Source organism: Neofelis nebulosa, chromosome 9, assembly GCF_028018385.1.
Source record: "Neofelis nebulosa isolate mNeoNeb1 chromosome 9, mNeoNeb1.pri, whole genome shotgun sequence".
Classification (NCBI taxonomy): Eukaryota; Metazoa; Chordata; class Mammalia; order Carnivora; family Felidae; genus Neofelis; species Neofelis nebulosa.
The window spans coordinates 117,171,187-117,188,908 of record NC_080790.1 but is presented as its reverse complement, the minus strand read 5'-3'; the positions used below and the strand labels follow the sequence as shown (position 1 = coordinate 117,188,908).

General features: G+C 40.8%; 1 protein-coding gene across 1 annotated transcript in view; it reads left to right on the top strand.

Annotated features, from left to right (window-relative positions):
* PIGU (phosphatidylinositol glycan anchor biosynthesis class U) overlaps positions 1 to 17,722 on the top strand; it is an 84,160-nt gene that overhangs the window by 29,552 nt on the left and 36,886 nt on the right. Inside the window, exons 5-6 of the mRNA XM_058685357.1 lie at positions 983 to 1,092; positions 3,294 to 3,394. Coding sequence (XP_058541340.1) covers positions 983 to 1,092; positions 3,294 to 3,394 — 211 coding nt within the window. The remainder of the gene's footprint in view (positions 1 to 982; positions 1,093 to 3,293; positions 3,395 to 17,722) is intronic.

Below are 17,722 nucleotides of genomic sequence, written 5' to 3'. Positions count from 1 at the left end.
CTCTTTTATAATCGGTTGCAGCCTTGAATTTATCCTGTCGAAATAAGATTCTTGGGCCATTAAATCAGCAAGGCTACCCATTTGGGGTTCACAGGCTTTTTCCATCTATAGTCTGACCCATGTTTGCTTATAGGGTTGCCTAACTTTTTTTCATTCTGGAGCACACCCATGAACTTGTTGGGACATACCAGGGGAAGGCAAGAGCTTTCCACCCCCGTCTCATTCCCTCCTGACTCTCCAGCTGCCCAGCCACACCCAGCCCTCCTCCTTTTCTTCATCATGGCCATTCCCCTCTTCCTCTGTGGGAGTCAAAAACTTGAAACAGGAGAACATGGAAGAAAACCTGGGATACTGTGACATTCAGGGGATCATTTTACTTTGCATGAAAATATTTCACTTTGCTGATGGAACTTTGGAGTTCTTAGGCCACTCATGGTAACTCTTCAACAGGGCTGGGAACATTGCTTTGCCATTTATTCATTCAGTCATTCAATAGATATTTATTGTTTGCTCACTGTGCCAGGTATTGGAAATTATTGGCAAAAACATGGTCCCTGTCCTCATGGAACTCATAGTCTAGTGAGGGAGACAGATATTAGTCACATAAATAAAAAAGTCATAACTGTGAACAGCGCTATGAAAGAATGTGTATTAATAGGGACATTTTACCTACTTGAAGGGGGTTAGTGTGCCTTCCTGAGGAAGAAATGATTTAACAGATCTAAAGACTATGTGGGAGCTAATAAGGAAAGAGAAGAAGAGGTTGTTCCAATTCAAATGCAAAGGCCTGGGAGCAGGAGGGGTATGACATGTTCATGGTGCCAGAACCCAGAAAATGAGAGGTGAGGCGAGAGGTGGGTATGAGATGAGCCTGGAGACGTAGGGCCAGACCAGGTGGGGCCATGTGGGCCATGGAAGGACTACTGTCTTCATTCTAAAAGCAATGGGAAATAATGTGTTTTGTCATTTTTTTTTTTTCCAGTTTAAAAAGCAGAAACTCCTCCTAGAACTAGACCAGTATGCCCCAGATGTGGCCGAACTCATCCGAACCCCTATGGAAATGCGTTACATCCCTCTGAAAGTGGCCCTGTTGTAAGTATTATTTGACAAAACAGGGCTCGGTGCCAGTGAATGCGAGGAAAATCTGATGAGACTTTCTCATGTTGTTTGTTGTATTTTTGGAGATCTGCGGTCTTAGTCATCAAGTACTTGCTGTGGTTCTGTTGCACAACTGGGGTTCTGGCCAGCAAAAGAGACAGAGCCATTCTGTGTCTTTTGGGACAAAGCTTCACACAGGGACATGCACAATCAGCCCTTCACAAATGCTTTTTCACTCCATGCTGATCTGGGCTCCAGCCTACTTGTAACCCATGTTTCTTTAAAAAAAAAACAAAAACAAAAAAAACCAAAGTTCTTTAATTGTATATATGGATTGAATAAAATTCCAATCTTTATATGGCCATTATTTTGAGCATCTCCTATGTTTCATATACAGTTAGTCCCCCATTTGTAGTTTAGAAAACTATAGCCAGATAGACCCATCCCAGCTGGGTGACCAGTATGGGAGAGTGGAACTTATTGAAGCTCTTTAAAAGAATTCTGTAGGAGTACTCAGTGCTGCCTGTAAGTTTAATTCTTTCAGGTTATTCTTGTTTATATAGAGATGGGCAAATGTGAATAATTATTCAGTCAGCTCATAGTCATTGAATATGAATAATATACTAGCTTCTAGGGATATACTGTAAACAAGATGGGCAAATTTCCTCATGGAAAAACATGACCTTAGAACTTCAGAATTAGAAGGGGCTTGTGAGGACAGTTTATTCAACCCTCTGCTTTATATGTGAATCTCCTATTCAGTATTAGGTGGTGTGCAGCTGCTTTTTGAACATCACCTGCTATTTAGAAATGGCTTTCTTCCCCTCTCCCACCAAACAGCTTTCATTTTTATGTATTTCAGAAATACTAGCAAGAACTACCTAATTAGAACCAGAGGTTTAGCAACATTATGAATCCCTTATGGACTCATTTATCTCCTGGGGATACTTTTATAATAGCAGCAGCCATTTCTTTAAAGGTTGTATAACAAGCCTGTCTGTAATTCTTAAAAAAAAACACCAACAACTTCTGGGCCTTTGGTTTTTAGAACTGCTACTCTTACAGCCTTGGGAGGTATTGGATTTAAGGTCTTTACTGGTGAATAATAATTATAATCTCTCCCTGAGACACTGGTATATTTCTTCCTATCTAATAATCAGAATTATGTAACTGGTTTCCCTTTTCACTTTGTCTGCCAGGAAACTCAGAGCCAGATTTGAAGCTGATTATTACAGTGCTGTAGAAAACCCATTTGGTCTTTTTTCCCTGGCCTTTTTTTTTTCTTTTTTTTTTTTTTTAATGTTTTTCCTGGTCTTGATTTTTTTTGTTTCTATTTTTATTTTCCTATTATTTTTTATTACCTGTTCTCATTTGAGCTGCCTCAAATCTTCTGAAGAAGAGGATAGAAATAAATAAAATAATAATCTATTTTGACTACACAAGGTTTCCCTAATCAGCATTTTAAATTCATTGCTTAGTCCATTCCTTCCCACCTCAAGAAAAGACTAGGTTTGTGAGCTTAATTCCTTCCAGTAGAAGTTCAAGATGTCCTGTGAAGTTCCATGACAACCAGCTCATTGAATTCAGTAGATTCTTACCCTGTACTTGGGATCTAGCTTGGTGGATACAGCTTGACTACCAAGAGGGCTAAACCAAAGCTACTCTGACCTCTCAGAGGAGCGGGGGGTATCCTGTGTCAGAGCTTAGGAGCCCAACTGAGGAAAAATTACCTCCTGGTTTTCAAAGACAACTGTAGCCATTCCTAAAATATATGGCTCTGTGGGAGTTGGTAAAATTTTATCACTTATGAGATCTGAAGTACTAGAAACAACATAGGCTTTAGAGCCAGGAGGTACTGATTTTGAATGTATTTATTAACTTGTGAAGCCTTGGGCAAATTACTTAACCACTGAGTCTCAGTTTCCTCATCGGAGGAATAATGGTATCGCTAGTTTACTGGATCTCTGTGATGATTTACCACACAGCACAGACTAGGCAGTGAATGTTCGGTGTCTTATATTAATTGGTGCCAACACCATTTCATTCTCTTTACTTAAGAGAACTCATTTCTAAGAATTGCCTTCCCTTGAGTATGGTTTTAGTAAGTCCCTTGACTTGCCTACCTGTGGTGGCCAGGACTCCCTGGTCCTTTGACTGGGATTACTGATGCCAATTTTGTATGTTTTTTCCCCCAGCTATCTCTTAAATCCCTACACGGTCTTGTCTTGTGTTGCCAAGTCTACCTGTGCCATCAATAACACCCTCATTGCCTTCTTCATTTTGACCACGATAAAAGGTAAGGCCCCAAAGGAAAGCCCAAAGCTCGGTCCCTGACTTGATTTGTGTAGGGTTTTGTAATACTTCTTCTGTGGATTAAAAAAAAAAAAAAAAAAAAGCCAACACTTAAGAACATATTTTTTAATTACACAAATAATACAGGATTACTATAGGAAATTTAGGTAAGCTAAGAGAAAAAAAAATTAGAAGATGCTGAAATTCTACTACTTAAGAGAGTTACTGTTAACAGAGTTGGAAAAAAACAAACAATGGGGCACCTGCCTGGGTCAGTTGGAAGAGCATGGGACTCTTGATCTTGGGGTCCTGAGTTTGAGCCCCATGTTGGGTCTACGTAGAGATTACTTTAAAAAATAAGCAAATAGGGGCGCCTGGGTGGCGCAGTCGGTTAAGTGTCCGACTTCAGCCAGGTCACGATCTCGCGGTCTGTGAGTTCGAGCCCCGTGTCAGGCTCTGGGCTGATGGCTCGGAGCCTGGAGCCTGTTTCCAATTCTGTGTGTCTCCCTCTCTCTCTGCCCCTTCCCCGTTCATGCTCTGTCTCTCTCTGTCCCAAAAATAAAAAAAAAAAAAATAAGCAAATAAACTTTAAAAAACAAACAAAAAACTGAGAAAAAGCTTATAATGAGAAGAGCAGTCCTTTGCCTCTCTTCCCATCCCTAGTTCAACTTCAAAAGAACTACTTTCTGGCTTTTGCTGGTATTTACTTCCATATTTCTTTTCTTTTATTTTTTTCAAAAAATTTTTAATGTTTATTTATTTTGAGAGAGAAAGAGAAAGCAGGGAAAGGGCAGAGAAAGGGAGAAATAGAGAATACTAAGCAGACCCCATGCTGCCAGCACAGAGCCTGATGCAGGGCTCGAACCCACGAACTGTGAGATCATGACCTGAGCTGAAACCAAGAGTCGGAGGCCTAACCAACTGAGCCACCCAGGTGCCCTACTTCCATGTTTCTAAGATCTCATATTGCTGTTTCATGAATTATATATTTTAGACATTATCTATTGCATTCCCGTATGGGAGATAAAGAGTCAGCTCTTTTGTATCATGTCTTCACTTCCCTTTTACCTAAGAGAAGTTATATCACAGTCTTGATTAAGTCAGTAGTTGGTACCTATATTTTATGACACAGTATGTATTATTCATTGTTGGGCAAAGTAGTAACTATGATTACTTTTTCTTTCTTGTATAACCTTTTCTTCTTCCTGGGGTTAATAATTATCTTTTGGGGGGGCACCTGGGTGGCTCAAAAGGTTAAGCATCCGACTCTTGGTTTTGGCTCAGTTCATGAGATCAAGTCCCACATCGGGCTCTGTGCTGACAGTGCAGAGCCTGCTTGGGATTCCCTCTCTCTCCCTTTCTCTCTGCCCCTCCCCCACTTATGTGCAGGGTCTCCCTCTCTCTCTCTCTCAAAATAAATAAACATTAAAAAAAAAAATAATAATAATAATTTTTTTTGCTTGTTTTTGCTTAGTCTTTTTGTCCCAATCCCTATTTTCCCCCAGTTGTTCTGCTAGATCTATCAAGTGCTTAACAATAGTTTTAAAAAAATGCTTATTTATTTATGTTTAGAGTTTTAAAATTTGCTTGAGAGAGAGAGAGAGACAGACAGAGAGAGAGACAGAGAGAGACAGAGTGTGTGAGTGGGGGACAGGCAGAGAGAGAGGAGAAAGAGAATCCCAAGCAGGCTCCCTTGTTGTCAGCACAGAGCCCAATGTGGGGCTTGATCTCACAAACGGTGAGACCATGACCTGAGCTGAAATCAAGAATGGGATGCCTAACGGACTGAGTCACCTAGGCGCCCCTAAAAAATGTTTAAATGCGTCAAATATTCTATCAGTTCCATTTTTTATCTGAAGACTTCTCTCACACATCCTGCATCCTGCCCCAATCTTCCCTGTTTTTTTCTGGGCCTGGTGCAAAGCTGTCATACTGGGACTCCCCTTTACAATTCTCCTGTGTCATTTCCCTTCTTTCCTGGATTCCTTCTCTCCTTCATTGATTTTTTTCCTCTGTTTTGCTAAAGTGTTTCCTCTAGTAGTTTCCTAAGAAAGGGTGTAAGAGGTACATATTTTGAGTCATTCTTTGTCTGAACACAGTCTTTATTCTAGTTTAGCACCAAATTAATAGTTGGGGCAAAGTATAGAATTCTAGACCAGAAAACTTTTCCTTCAGAATTTGGAGGTATTGCTTCACTGTCTTCTCTCATCCTGGTTGCTATTCAGCAGTTTGATGCCATTATATGTAACCTATTTTTTTCTGAAAGATTTAGGATCTCCTTTTTGTCCTCAGTGTTTTGAAATTTTATGATGCTATGTCTTGACATGGGTCTTTTTTAATTTATTATGCTTGGTACTTGGGAGACTCTTTCAGTATGGACACCAGTGTCCTTTAGTTCTAGAAGGTGTTCTTGTACTATTTTTCAAATTCTTTCCTCTCTGTTTTCTCTGTCCTCTTGTTTGGGACATGTATTGGATATTGGCCTTTCTTGATTGGTCTAATTTGCATATATTATTTTCAGTGGACTTTTCCATCTTTTTTTGCTTATTTACTTCCTCTTACTTTTGCTGGGATACTACTGTGTTTCTGTTTATTTTTTATTTTTATTTTTTATTTGAGAAAGAGAGACAGAGACTGACTCTTAATCAGGCTCCACGCTCAGCACAGAGCCTGATGTGAGGCTCAATCCCATGATCCTGGGATTATGACCTGAGCTGAAATCAACAGTCATATGCTCAACTGACTGAGCTACCCAAGTACCCCACTGCTGTGTTTTTATCTTCTAACTCTACTATTGAATTTTTAATTTTTTTAAAGTTTGTTTATTTATTTTGAGAGAGAGAGCATGAGTGAGAGAGAGGCAGAGAGAGAATCCCAAGTAGGCTCTGCACTGTCAGCATAGAGCCAGATGCAGGGCTTGAACCCATGAATCGTGAGGTCATGACCTAAGCAGAAGTTGAATGCTTAACCAACTGAGCCACCCAGGTGTCTGAATTTTTAAATTGCATATATATATATATATATATATATATATATATACATATATATTTTTTTTCTTTTTTTTTTAATCTGTTTTTATTTTTTTATGCCTATTTTTAAGTTAAACTCTATGCCCAATGTGGGGCTCAAACTCATTACGCTGAGATCAAGACTCACATGCTCTACCGACTAAGCCAGCTAGATGCCCTATTTTTTATTTTAAAGTTCTTTCTTTGTCTCCAGTTGTTTCTTTGACGCATCCTATTATTATTTTATCATAAGGGAGATAAGTATCCTCTCTTCTCCCTTTGAGTTTTGGTTGTTTTTTGTTTTGTTTTGTTTTGTTTTTAGTTTACATCAGTTCTAAGCACAGTCCCTTTGTCTTCCTGGACCCCCACTCCCCACCTGCCCTTTTTCTTTTCCTTTTTGTTTTGGTCTCTGTCTTTCACATGGGAGGATTTTCTCTTATTTTTGATGATCCTTGGCTGTTTGTCTATTATTTAAAACTGAGGCACTAACACGTTCATTCAAGACTCTTGTGAATGGGCAGGAATCAGGCTCACTGTAAGGAGATCTGGCAGTGGGCTGACCTTTTTTCTTGGAGGTATCCCTAAATGTCTTCATTTATAATAGGTTTTCTTTTCCTCTGGAATACTTTAATTTTTCCAAAGAAGAATCTTCCAATTTTTTGCCTAAGGGTAACCAAGATGAAGTTTTGGTGGGGTGGGGGGCTTATGTGACCAATTGCTAGAGTTGAAAGAGCAGGAACAGGGGCCACAACTGACTGCAATATAGAGACTTTATGTAATCTCATTACTTTTCAGCCCACACTTCCTCTCAGCCCATTACTATGAATAGTATCCTCTAGACCTGTGTCTCTTTAGTGTTCTCTGAAACTGTAGTTTCTGGGGGTGGAGTAGAAGGTAGAAAGATGGGGTATGTAGGGGTAGTCATCGGACTGCACATAGATGAGATGTGACCTGGGGTTCTGACGTCTGTTTCAGCTTGATTTTCATCTCTGTACCCCCACTTTCCATAGTACCTGATGCCTTCAAGGTGCTGAGTTTCTTGGAAGTTCTAGGGGGTGAGTTAGCCTGATTTTTATTGCTGTTCCTGTCTCTAGGCCATTAAACTATAATTTCTTCCATGTGGCTCAGTCATTTATCCCTCTTTCACCTGTTTTCGCTATTGTATTAAACTTCATTTTGCTCTAATCCCCTCTCTTTTGTTGTTTAAGACTAGTTTTATTCCTTTATTGTCATTTTAGTGAGGTTTTTGGAGGGAGGATATGCATGTGATCATTCTACCACTTTTAACTGGAATTCTTTTAGCATTTGGGGTATATATTTCCAGACTTTTTCCCTCATTTTTCTTTCAGACTTTTAAATATTACTGTTACCAATCAACTGTTGCTATAAAAATTGTTGTTTAACAAATTACTCCAAAACGCAGTGGCTTAGAACAACAATAAACTTTTACTTGACTCATATATCTGTAAGTCAGTCAGGGGTCGGTTGATCTAGGTTACACTTGGCTAGGCAGTTTGTTGGTTTCATTGGGACTCATTCGTGTACCAGTGGCTGGCTATAGTTTGCTAATCTAGGCCGGACCCTTCTCCACATGTCTGTCATCCTGCTGGACCAGGGAACTGAATTAGGCATGTTCTTTTCATAGTGAGAGCAGAGGCACAACTGTGAGCAAGCCCAATCAGGTATGCAGTTTTAAGTTTCTGGTTATACCACATGTGCTAACATCCCATTGATCAAAACAACACCTGGCTGAGCTTAGGAGTGGAGACTTCCATCTTGTCCACAATGGAAGGGCACTACAAAGTTCTATGACAAAGAGCCTGAACACAGAGGGGGTGGAGAATTGAGGTCAATAGTGTAATCTACTATGTATGGCGGTAAACATCTAGTCTGTCTTTTTTTTTTTACTTTTTGTTTTACTATTTATTTTTGAGAAAGAGAGTGTGAGCTGGGGAGGGGCAGAGAGGGAGGGAGACATAATTTGAAACAGGCTCCAGGTTCCAAGCTATCAGCACAGAGCCTGATATGGGGCTGGAACTCATGAATCATGAGATCACGACCTGAGCCCATGACCTCAGCCGAAGTCAGACATTTAACTGACTGAGCCACCCAGGCCACCCCGCCCCATCTGTCATTTTTAATGGCTGCATAGTATTCCATTTTATGGATGCAATGTGTAGAAATTCTTTAACCAACTTCTATTAAATAGGTAATTTTTTACTTTTCAGCTGTTTAAATAACACTGCAATTGATTTTCTATTGTATAGTAATTTCCACACCATGTACAGTTATTTTCTTATAATGAAGTCTTGGAAATAGAATTATTGTGTCACTGAATGTATATCTTCTTTAGGATTTCTGAAATTTATTGCTAAATTGCCTTCAAGAGTTTCACCAATTTATACTCTCTTAAGTATATGAGAGTCCTTATTTCATCACCTTGTTGCTGACTAGTTTGCACACTCAGGAAATAAAGAATCAAAAGGTGTACATCTAGGGTGGCATGAGAATGACTTAGGTCATCATAAGACATTGTTTCTCTTTGCAGTGGTTGTGGGTAGTCTTTCTGTAGGCTGTTTAGTTTAACTTATTATCCATGACTAGATATTTTCTTGTTATGAAAATTGTGGTCATTTTGTCAGAAATAACTCTGAAATAGTGAAGACTCTTTGCTATCTGTGAATACTGCCTGCCTCAGTCCCTGTTTCCAGAGTGTTGGGCTCAGGTAGATTCATTGATCAAGGTATCTGGCGTCCATTAAAATAAGGACTCTAGGGGCCCCTGGGTGGCTCAATCAGTTAAACGTCCGACTCTTGATTTTGGCTCAGGTCACGGTCCCAGAGTCGTGGGATTGAGCCCTGTGTCGGGCTCCACGCTGGGCATGGAGCTTGCTTAGGATTCTCTCTCTTCCTCTTCCTCTGCCCCTACTGCCCCCCCCCCCCCAATAAATAAATAAAGACCTTGTGCTGCAGCCTGGCAGAAGGGACTGAGCACTAGCCTTTGGAAATGCCACCTTTAAAATAGCCAAGTACAACGATGGAAAGACTGAAGACATAGCCTCTGAAGTTACGTGTAATAGGAATCTCACACAAAAATGTGAAATATGCTGTTTTAAAAAAATGTCTTTTGTATGTTTTTTTAAATCAATGGAAAGGTTTTGTTTTGGGGGGAAAACATGTGAAAAAGTTATATGTATCTCTTATAGCCACATTGTTTTTGGTTCCACAGAACAAAAATCTTTATATTATATCCATATTTCTGTTGTATGAATTCACAGATATTTTTATAATGTTATACACACAATTTTGTTTTACTTTTATCACTTATTTCATGTGAATTTTGTAGCGTTGGTCACATATTTGTCAGTTTCTTTAAATCTAAATTTAGTTGTTTTTTGTTTGTTTGTTTGTTTTTGGGGTTTTTTTTTTGTTTTGTTTTAATTTTAGTTGTTCACCTAAGTAGTTGAAGTACTTGGTAAGAATAAAAGAAATTCATTGGAGGTGCCTGGGTGGCTCAGTCAGTTAAGCGTCTGACTTCAGCTCAGGTCATGATCTCATGATTTGTGAGTTCAAGCCCCGTGTTGGGCTCTGTGGTGACAGCTCAGAGCCTGGAGCCCATTTAGGATTCTGTGTCTCCCTGTCTCTCTGCCCGTCCCCTGCTCATGCTCTTTCTCTCTCTCCTTAAAAAATAAATAAACATTAAAAAGATTTTTAAAAAGAATAAAAGAAATTCAAATGTATAAAATGAGATGTAAAAGTCTTTCATCAGCCCACCCCACCTCCTCTTCCATTTCTTAGTATGTTCGTCATGGAGTACCGGACCTCTTCCATTGTTGGCAGCTATAAACAGAGGCCATCACAAATAATAGTCTGTTAAAATTGTTAAAATATTCAAAGAATTCTATTTTAGTTGGGTCTCTGACCCATCCTAACTCTTTGAGTGTATTAATAATCTCTACTAACAGAATATACAGTAAAGTTGGTTCACTTGTAAAATCTGTAAGTCAGTTTTCTACATTGCACATTTGCACCACGTAATTAAATTTTAATGAAATTAGGAAAGGAATTTCATTTAGAGAAGAAAACAGGAGAATTCACAAAAAAGGAATATAAATGACTAAAAAATATGGAAAAATACTCAAGTCCATAGATAATTAATAAAAGCAAATCGAAATAACACAGGCTTATTTTTTTCCCCCTTTCAAACTGGCAAAGATTTTAGAAGATAATTCTCAGTGCTGACAAAGGTGCTATCAAACAGACATTCTCCCACATGGCAAGTTGACTTAGAAATTAGTACAGGCCTCTTGGGAAACAGTTTGGCAGTAGTCTCAAAATGTTTGTACTTTTGATTTATTCTGCTTATGAGAACCTATCTGAAAGCAATGAAGAAATACAGGTAAAGCTTTATGATACAAAGTCATTAATGCAGGATGATTTATGATGACTGGAAAAAATGGAAAATACTTCAAAATAGAGAAATGGCTACGTAAAACATGGTTTACCCATGTAGTTCAATCCCATACAGTTTGGCCATGCACATGGTGCTTAAAAATAATTGTAGATTATGTGAGAATACTTATTTTTTAAGGCAGAATACAAAATTGTATATTTAAAAAATTTTTAATGTTTATTATTTTTGAGAGAGAGTGCGAGCTGGGGAGGGGCAGAGAGAGAGAGGGAGACACAGAATCTGAACCAGGCTCCAGGCTGTGAGCTGTCAGCACAAAGCCTGATGCGGGGCTCCAGCTCACAAACTGTGAGATCATGACCTGAGCCGAAGTCGGACGCTTAACCGACTGAGCCACCCAGGCGCCCCACAAGATTGTATATTTTAATAAAATATAATCTCAACTATGTTAAAACAACAACAAAAATAGTTTCCAAAAGAGTGATGCTTGTTTCTGGAGAGTAAGCTCATGTTTCTATTTCCTTTTCATACCTGTTTTTTTTCCCCAAAGTTTCTTCAGTGAGCACATAATTAAAATTAATTTTACCTGACTGATAAGAACTTAGGGACAGTGTGGGAATGCAAGCTGATGCAGCCACTCTGGAAAACAGTATGGAGGTTCCTCAAAAGACTAAAAATAGAACTACCCTACGACCCAGCAATTGGCACTACTAGGCATTTACCCACGGGATACAGGTGTGCTGTTTCGAAGGGACACATGCACCCCCATGTTTATAGCAGCACTATCGACAATAGCCAAAGTATGGAAAGAGCCCAAATGTCCATCGATGGATGAATGGATAAAGAAGATATGGTATATATATACAATGGAGGATTACTCGGCAATCAAAAAGAATGAAATTACATAATCAAAAACAATGAAGTCTTGCCATTTGCAACTATGTGGATGGAACTGGAGGGTATTATGCTAAGTGAAATTAGTCAGTCAGAGAAAGACAAAAATCATATGACTTTACTCATATGAGGGCTTTAAGAGACAAAACAGATGAACATAAGGGAAGGGAAACAAAAATAATATAAAATCAGGGAGGGGGACAAAGCATAAGAGACTCATAAATGTGGAGAACGAACAGAGGGTTGCTGGAGGGAGTGTGGGAGGGGGGATGGGCTAAATGGGTAAGGGGCATTAGGGAATCTACTCCTGAAATCATTGTTGCACTATATGCTAACTAATTTGGATGTAAATTGTAAAAAATAGAATTAAAAAAAAAAAAGTTAGGGACAGTGGAAGAAAACTTGGCAACTCTCTTCCCAGACTTCCATGGAGCTAGTGTCCCACAGAACAGAGTGGCCTCATTGGCTCTGTCCCCTTCTCCTACTTGCTCTTCTCTGGCCTCCTTTGTGACAGTCCAGGGTTAGCTGGGACACATCGAGAGCTACAGGCCAGGACAGGGCCCAGCCATTGTATTACAACGTACTTTTTGGGGTGTTGGCTAGCAAGCAGGCCTAAGGGCAGGGTTGATGTTATTTTAGTGGAGCAGTCTGGGTTTCATTTCAAAGGTTGGGGCTTTTGGTCAAGGGCTACTCTGCCTTTCAGTGAGCTAATTAAAATATTCCATCCCTGTGAAGTAGTCTTTATTGGGCTTTAAAAAGGAAAAAAAACAGATGTTAATAGGTAGTCCTGAGATGTTTCAAACTAGGAATTCCTGAGGTTTGCAGCCCAAGGACCCTTCCAGCTCTCCTTGTCCCACCAAAAGAGGTGTGTGTGACAGGACTCGCTTCTGGAGGAAAAAGAAGGATCAGTACTATCAGAGGTAGTGCTTGGTGATTAAGAGCTCAGGCTGATCTGATGGCAGACCGATCCGGTAGCTAATTCCAGCTCCTCCACTTACTGGCTGTGCCACCTTGACCAAGTCAGTGAACTGTTCTGGGCCTCAATTTTTTTATCTGTAGCATGGGAATTGAAACAGTTCCTATGGCGTAGAGCAAATGTAAAGAATGAATGAAGTGGTGCATGTCAAATATAGCATGGATGGGGGATGTACTAAGAGCTCAGTGAATGATGATGCTGGTTGCTACTCTTTATAATATCCTCTTTTTGAAAAGATCCCTCAGGATTGACAGGGGCTCCCTGAGCCTTCTGGGGAGAACTTGGAGTTTTAAATGAGAGATTCTCTTCCTGGAGCTCAGCCCTGGAAGAACAGTTGGAGAGTGATGATCCTTAGTCCTGAACCCATCCATATGGGCTCCCTCTAGGGTAAAGCTCTGCCCATGAAGAAAGTCCTAGAGGACAGGACCCTAGGATAAAGCAGTCTGGGTTTTTTGTTTGTTTTGTTTTGTTTGTGTCAGATCAACCCAGTTTCAAAAACTGCTAGTTTCTAGTTACCAGTTCTGTAGCCTTGGGCAAATCACAAAGCTTCAAGAGCTTCAGCTTGATCATATAGATAATGTCTGCCTCATAGATAAGGAGAAGAATAAACAAGAAATATAAAACACTTAGCATACTGCCTTAGCAGAGCCCATTCAACAAATAGTTGCTTGGCTTATTATGATTTTTATGATACAGGTGTAGATTGAGATCAAGAAAGTAACCTAGTGATGCAGTTAAAGCGAGTGGGGTTTGGAATGAGATGGTCTGGTTTCAAATCCTGTTATTATTATTCACTTGTTTTGTGACCCTGGGCAAACAACCTTTCTGTCCTTCAGTATCCTTTTCTATAAAATGGGAATAGTAGTAGTACCCACTTCATAGAGTTATTAGAGGGACTAAATAACTTAATATGTGTAAACTGCTTGCAGTTATGGCAGGAGAATGTGCTCAATAAATTATTATCATCACTGATGTGGATGGACTACTCCGAGACAGCGTGCCCCATTAAAAGAGTGCTTGGCAACGAATTTGGTATAGCAGACCAGGCCCCAGCATCGGCTCCTCCTTCCCAGCAATCTTGCTCGTTGGTTAGGCCCTAGTGCAATTTCCTCTTCTGAGGGAAGATGTCCCATGGGACCTTTTCACCACATTTCAGTCTGTCCCACTGCCTGTCCTGGTATAGGTCACTGTCCATGACCCCTCTCTGCTCATTCCACTTGTAGTCCGTATCTTGAACCAGCCCCCAGAGCCCCACCCTGTCTACATTCCTGTGCTATCCTGTAGCTCTGCTACCTATCCAGGCCCAGATTGCTTCAAGATGCAGTCCCTGGAGGCATTGTTACCCCACGTCTTGCCAAGGCTTGTCTTGTCCCCCACCCTGACACAGGTAGAGAGTTGGAAAACACACTCAAAGCTATAGGGTAGGTAATGAAATTCCCTGAATACTATAGCCAGTGTACATGCACATTTGACTGATTTACTTTAATACTCCCATCCTAAGCCCGGAGACTAGGCCTGGGACAGAAAACCTAGTATCTGAGCTGTACCAGCAGATAAACAGTAGATTATCTTTTTTTGGCAAAACTCATAGTCCTCTTGGAATAGTTCCTCCTGGTTAGATGAACAAGATACCCTAGGTCTTGTCCAGATAAGGCTGCAGTTTCAGACGTTATGTGAAATGTCATGTCTAGGCCTGTAGCTGGATGCTTTGGGGTGATTGTGCAATCTAAGTCTGCTGTCATCTGACCCCTACCTACCTGCTTGCTGAGACTTTGTAGATTAACTGTTTATTGAAGTATAACATAAATACAGAAAGTGCATAAATCATTAGTGTGCAGTTCCATGAATTCTCACAAAATGATGAATAATCCACACTCCAGTTAAGAAACAGAATGTTGGGGGCACCTGGGTGGCTCAGTCGGTTAAGTGTCTGACTTTGGCTCAGGTCATGATCTCACAGTTTGTGAGTTCGAGCCCCATGTTGGGCTTGTTGCTTTCAGCTCAGAGCCTGGAGCCTGCTTCAGATTCTCTCTCTCTCTCTCTCTCTCTCTCTCTCTCTCTCTCTCTGCCCCTCCCCCACTCACGCTCTGTCTCGCTCACTCTTAAAAATAAATAAACATTAAAAAAATTTTTTTAAGGGGCGCCTGGGTGGCGCAGTCGGTTAAGCGTCCGACTTCAGCCAGGTCACGATCTCGCGGTCTGTGAGTTCGAGCCCCGCGTCAGGCTCTGGGCTGATGGCTCGGAGCCTGGAGCCTGTTTCCAATTCTGTGTGTCTCCCTCTCTCTCTGCCCCTTCCCCGTTCATGCTCTGTCTCTCTCTGTCCCAAAAATAAATAAATAAAAAAAAAAAACGTTGAAAAAAAAATTTTTTTTAAGAAACAGTGTTGTGGGGGACCTGGGTGGCTCAGTTAAGCATTCAACTTAGGCTTAGGTCATGATCTCGCAGTTCGTGGGTTCGAGCCCTGCATTGGGCTCTGTACTGACAGCTCAGAGCCTGGAGCCTGCTCCCAATTCTGTGTCTCCCTCTCTCTCTGCCCCTCCCCCCCCCCCTCTCTCTCTCTCTCTCTCAAAAATAAAACATTAAAAGAAAAAAGAAAGAAACAGAATGTTGGGGCGCCTGGCTGGTTCAGTCGGTTGCATATCCAACTCTTGATTTTGGCTCAGGTCATGATCTTGTGGTTTCATGGGTTCGAGCTCCACATCGGGCTCTGCGCTGACAGGGTGGAGCCTCCTTGAGATTTTCTCTGTCACTCTCTCTCTCTCTCTCATAAATAAGTAAACATTAAAAAAAAAAAAAAGAAACAATATTACCAACATCCATAAGAGCCCCTTTTGTGCCCTCTTCCAGACATTCCTCCCAACTCTCACCCTGTTTTTGCCCATCAGGCTAATGACAGTCCCATCCATGCTCAGTGCACCCTTCTGTCATCTGTCGCCCTCCTGCCTGTGCACATGCTGTTCCCTTGGACTGCTGGGCCTTACCTAAACATTGTTCAAAACTTAGGTGTCATTCCCCTGATGGGCTAGCTTCATACTTTTCTCCCTCCATATTTTGCCACTGGTTACTGGGATCTCCCCAAGGACAGAGACTGTCTCAGTCGCCAGTTTCCCTGACACCCAGCACAGGCTGGGCATAGAGCAGGCACTTCAAAATGTTTGCATATTGAATAGTTTGTCTAAAATACTTGAAGTCACCTCTTTCTTTCTTTCTTTCTTTCTTTCTTTCTTTCTTTCTTTCTTTCTTTCTCTCTCTCTCTCTCTCTCTCTCTCTCTCTCTCTTTCTCCTTCCTTCCTTCCTTCCTTCCTTCCTTCCTTCCTTCTTTTCTTTTTTTTTTTTTTTCCTTTTCTTTCTTTCCTCTTTTAGTAGGTTCAACACTCAGCATGGAGCTTGAACTCACTACCCTGAGATTAAGAATTGCATGCTCTGGAGCACCTGGGTGGTTCAGTCGGTTAAGCGTCCCATTTTGATTTCAACTCAGGTCATGATCTCATGGTTCATGGGACCAAGCCCCACGTTGGGCTCTGTGCTGACAGCTCAGAGCCTGCTTGGGATTTTTTCTTTCTGCCCCTCCCCTGCTCATTCTCTCCCTCTCTCTCAAAATAAATAAATGAGCTTTAAAAAAAAAATGTATGCTCTACTGACTGAGCCAGCCAGGCACCCCACCTTTTACTTTTCTTCATCTTTCCTGACTTTGCCCCAAGTACATATCATCATCCTTCTGCTTTCCTAATCCACCCACCATGCCCCTTCTAGCTTTTTTCAAAACACATCAGCCCTGAGTCTCTTGTGTGTCTTCATACTCCCCCTCACTTTTGCTCAGACTATGTATTTGCCCCATCCACACCTGCCCCAGCATCCCACACATCAGGCTTCTGACTGTTGTAATGCCATGTTTCTGCCCCCGGACCACAGGCCTCCACCGTCCAATAGTTTACTCCACAGAGAACATTCTCTGTGCCCAGCCTCCTTCCCCAAGTCCTCAACTTCTATTCAGTAGGCTCTGTTGTTTTCAAGTGTCAGATTTCTTTTGTGCCTTGCCCACATTTCATTACCTGTGTTTTACACTTCCTAAGTTCTCCTTCCTCAAGAACATTGGTTTCAACTAGACTTATAGGGGTGCTCGTTTAGCAATATATACAAGTATCAAATCATTATGCTGTACACCTGAAACTTATACAATGTTATATGTCAGTTATATCTCAATAAAAAAGAAACATTGGTTTTCTTTAATGTGCTTGGATTTTCAAAGGGATTCATATGTGTCACTGAATGATACTCATTCATTCATTCATCAGGTGTGCCAGGCACTGTGCTAGGTGTTGGAGATTCAAAGTGAAGAGGGGTTTATTGCCCTTGAGAAACTCATAGACAAATGGGGAGAGAGAACAACATTAGCAAATTATTATAAAGACGGTATCAGTATTGAATGAGGGTATTGAATGAATTTAGAGAATGGACACTGGAATCATCTGAGTGGTTTTGTTACTTAAAATGATATGTTACTTAACCTTCTGTTTCTGTATCTTGATTTCTTTACCTGTGAAAACAGAGCTTTCACAAGGTTATTGTGATGTTTACTGAAGGCTTTTATGTTGTTGTTGTTGTTGTTGTTGTTGTTGTTGTTTGAGTCCAGCACTGTTCTGAATACAGAGGAGAGGTGCCTGACACCTAGTAAGTGACCACTGTTAGCTGTAATCACTATTGTTATCATCTCTGCTTAGGCCTCATTAGAGAAAGTGACATTTTAATTGTCCACTGGGAATGGGTCTGCACTAGAAGGAGGTCAGGGAAGGATAGCTTGGGCAGAAGGAATAGGCTGAGAACAGACACAGGAATGAAAAGGCATGGTGTTTCAGAAATTAGGGAATGGTCCAGAGTAGCTGGAGGATGGGGTGGGTGTAGGAGAACAGTGAGAGGTGGTAAAGCTGGAGAAATAAAATAAGACCCAGATAGTGAAGGGCCTTGTTTGCCGTTGGAGTTTGGACTTAATCCAGTAGATGAAACAGAATCATCAGAAATGTTTAAAGAGAGGCCTGTCACAATC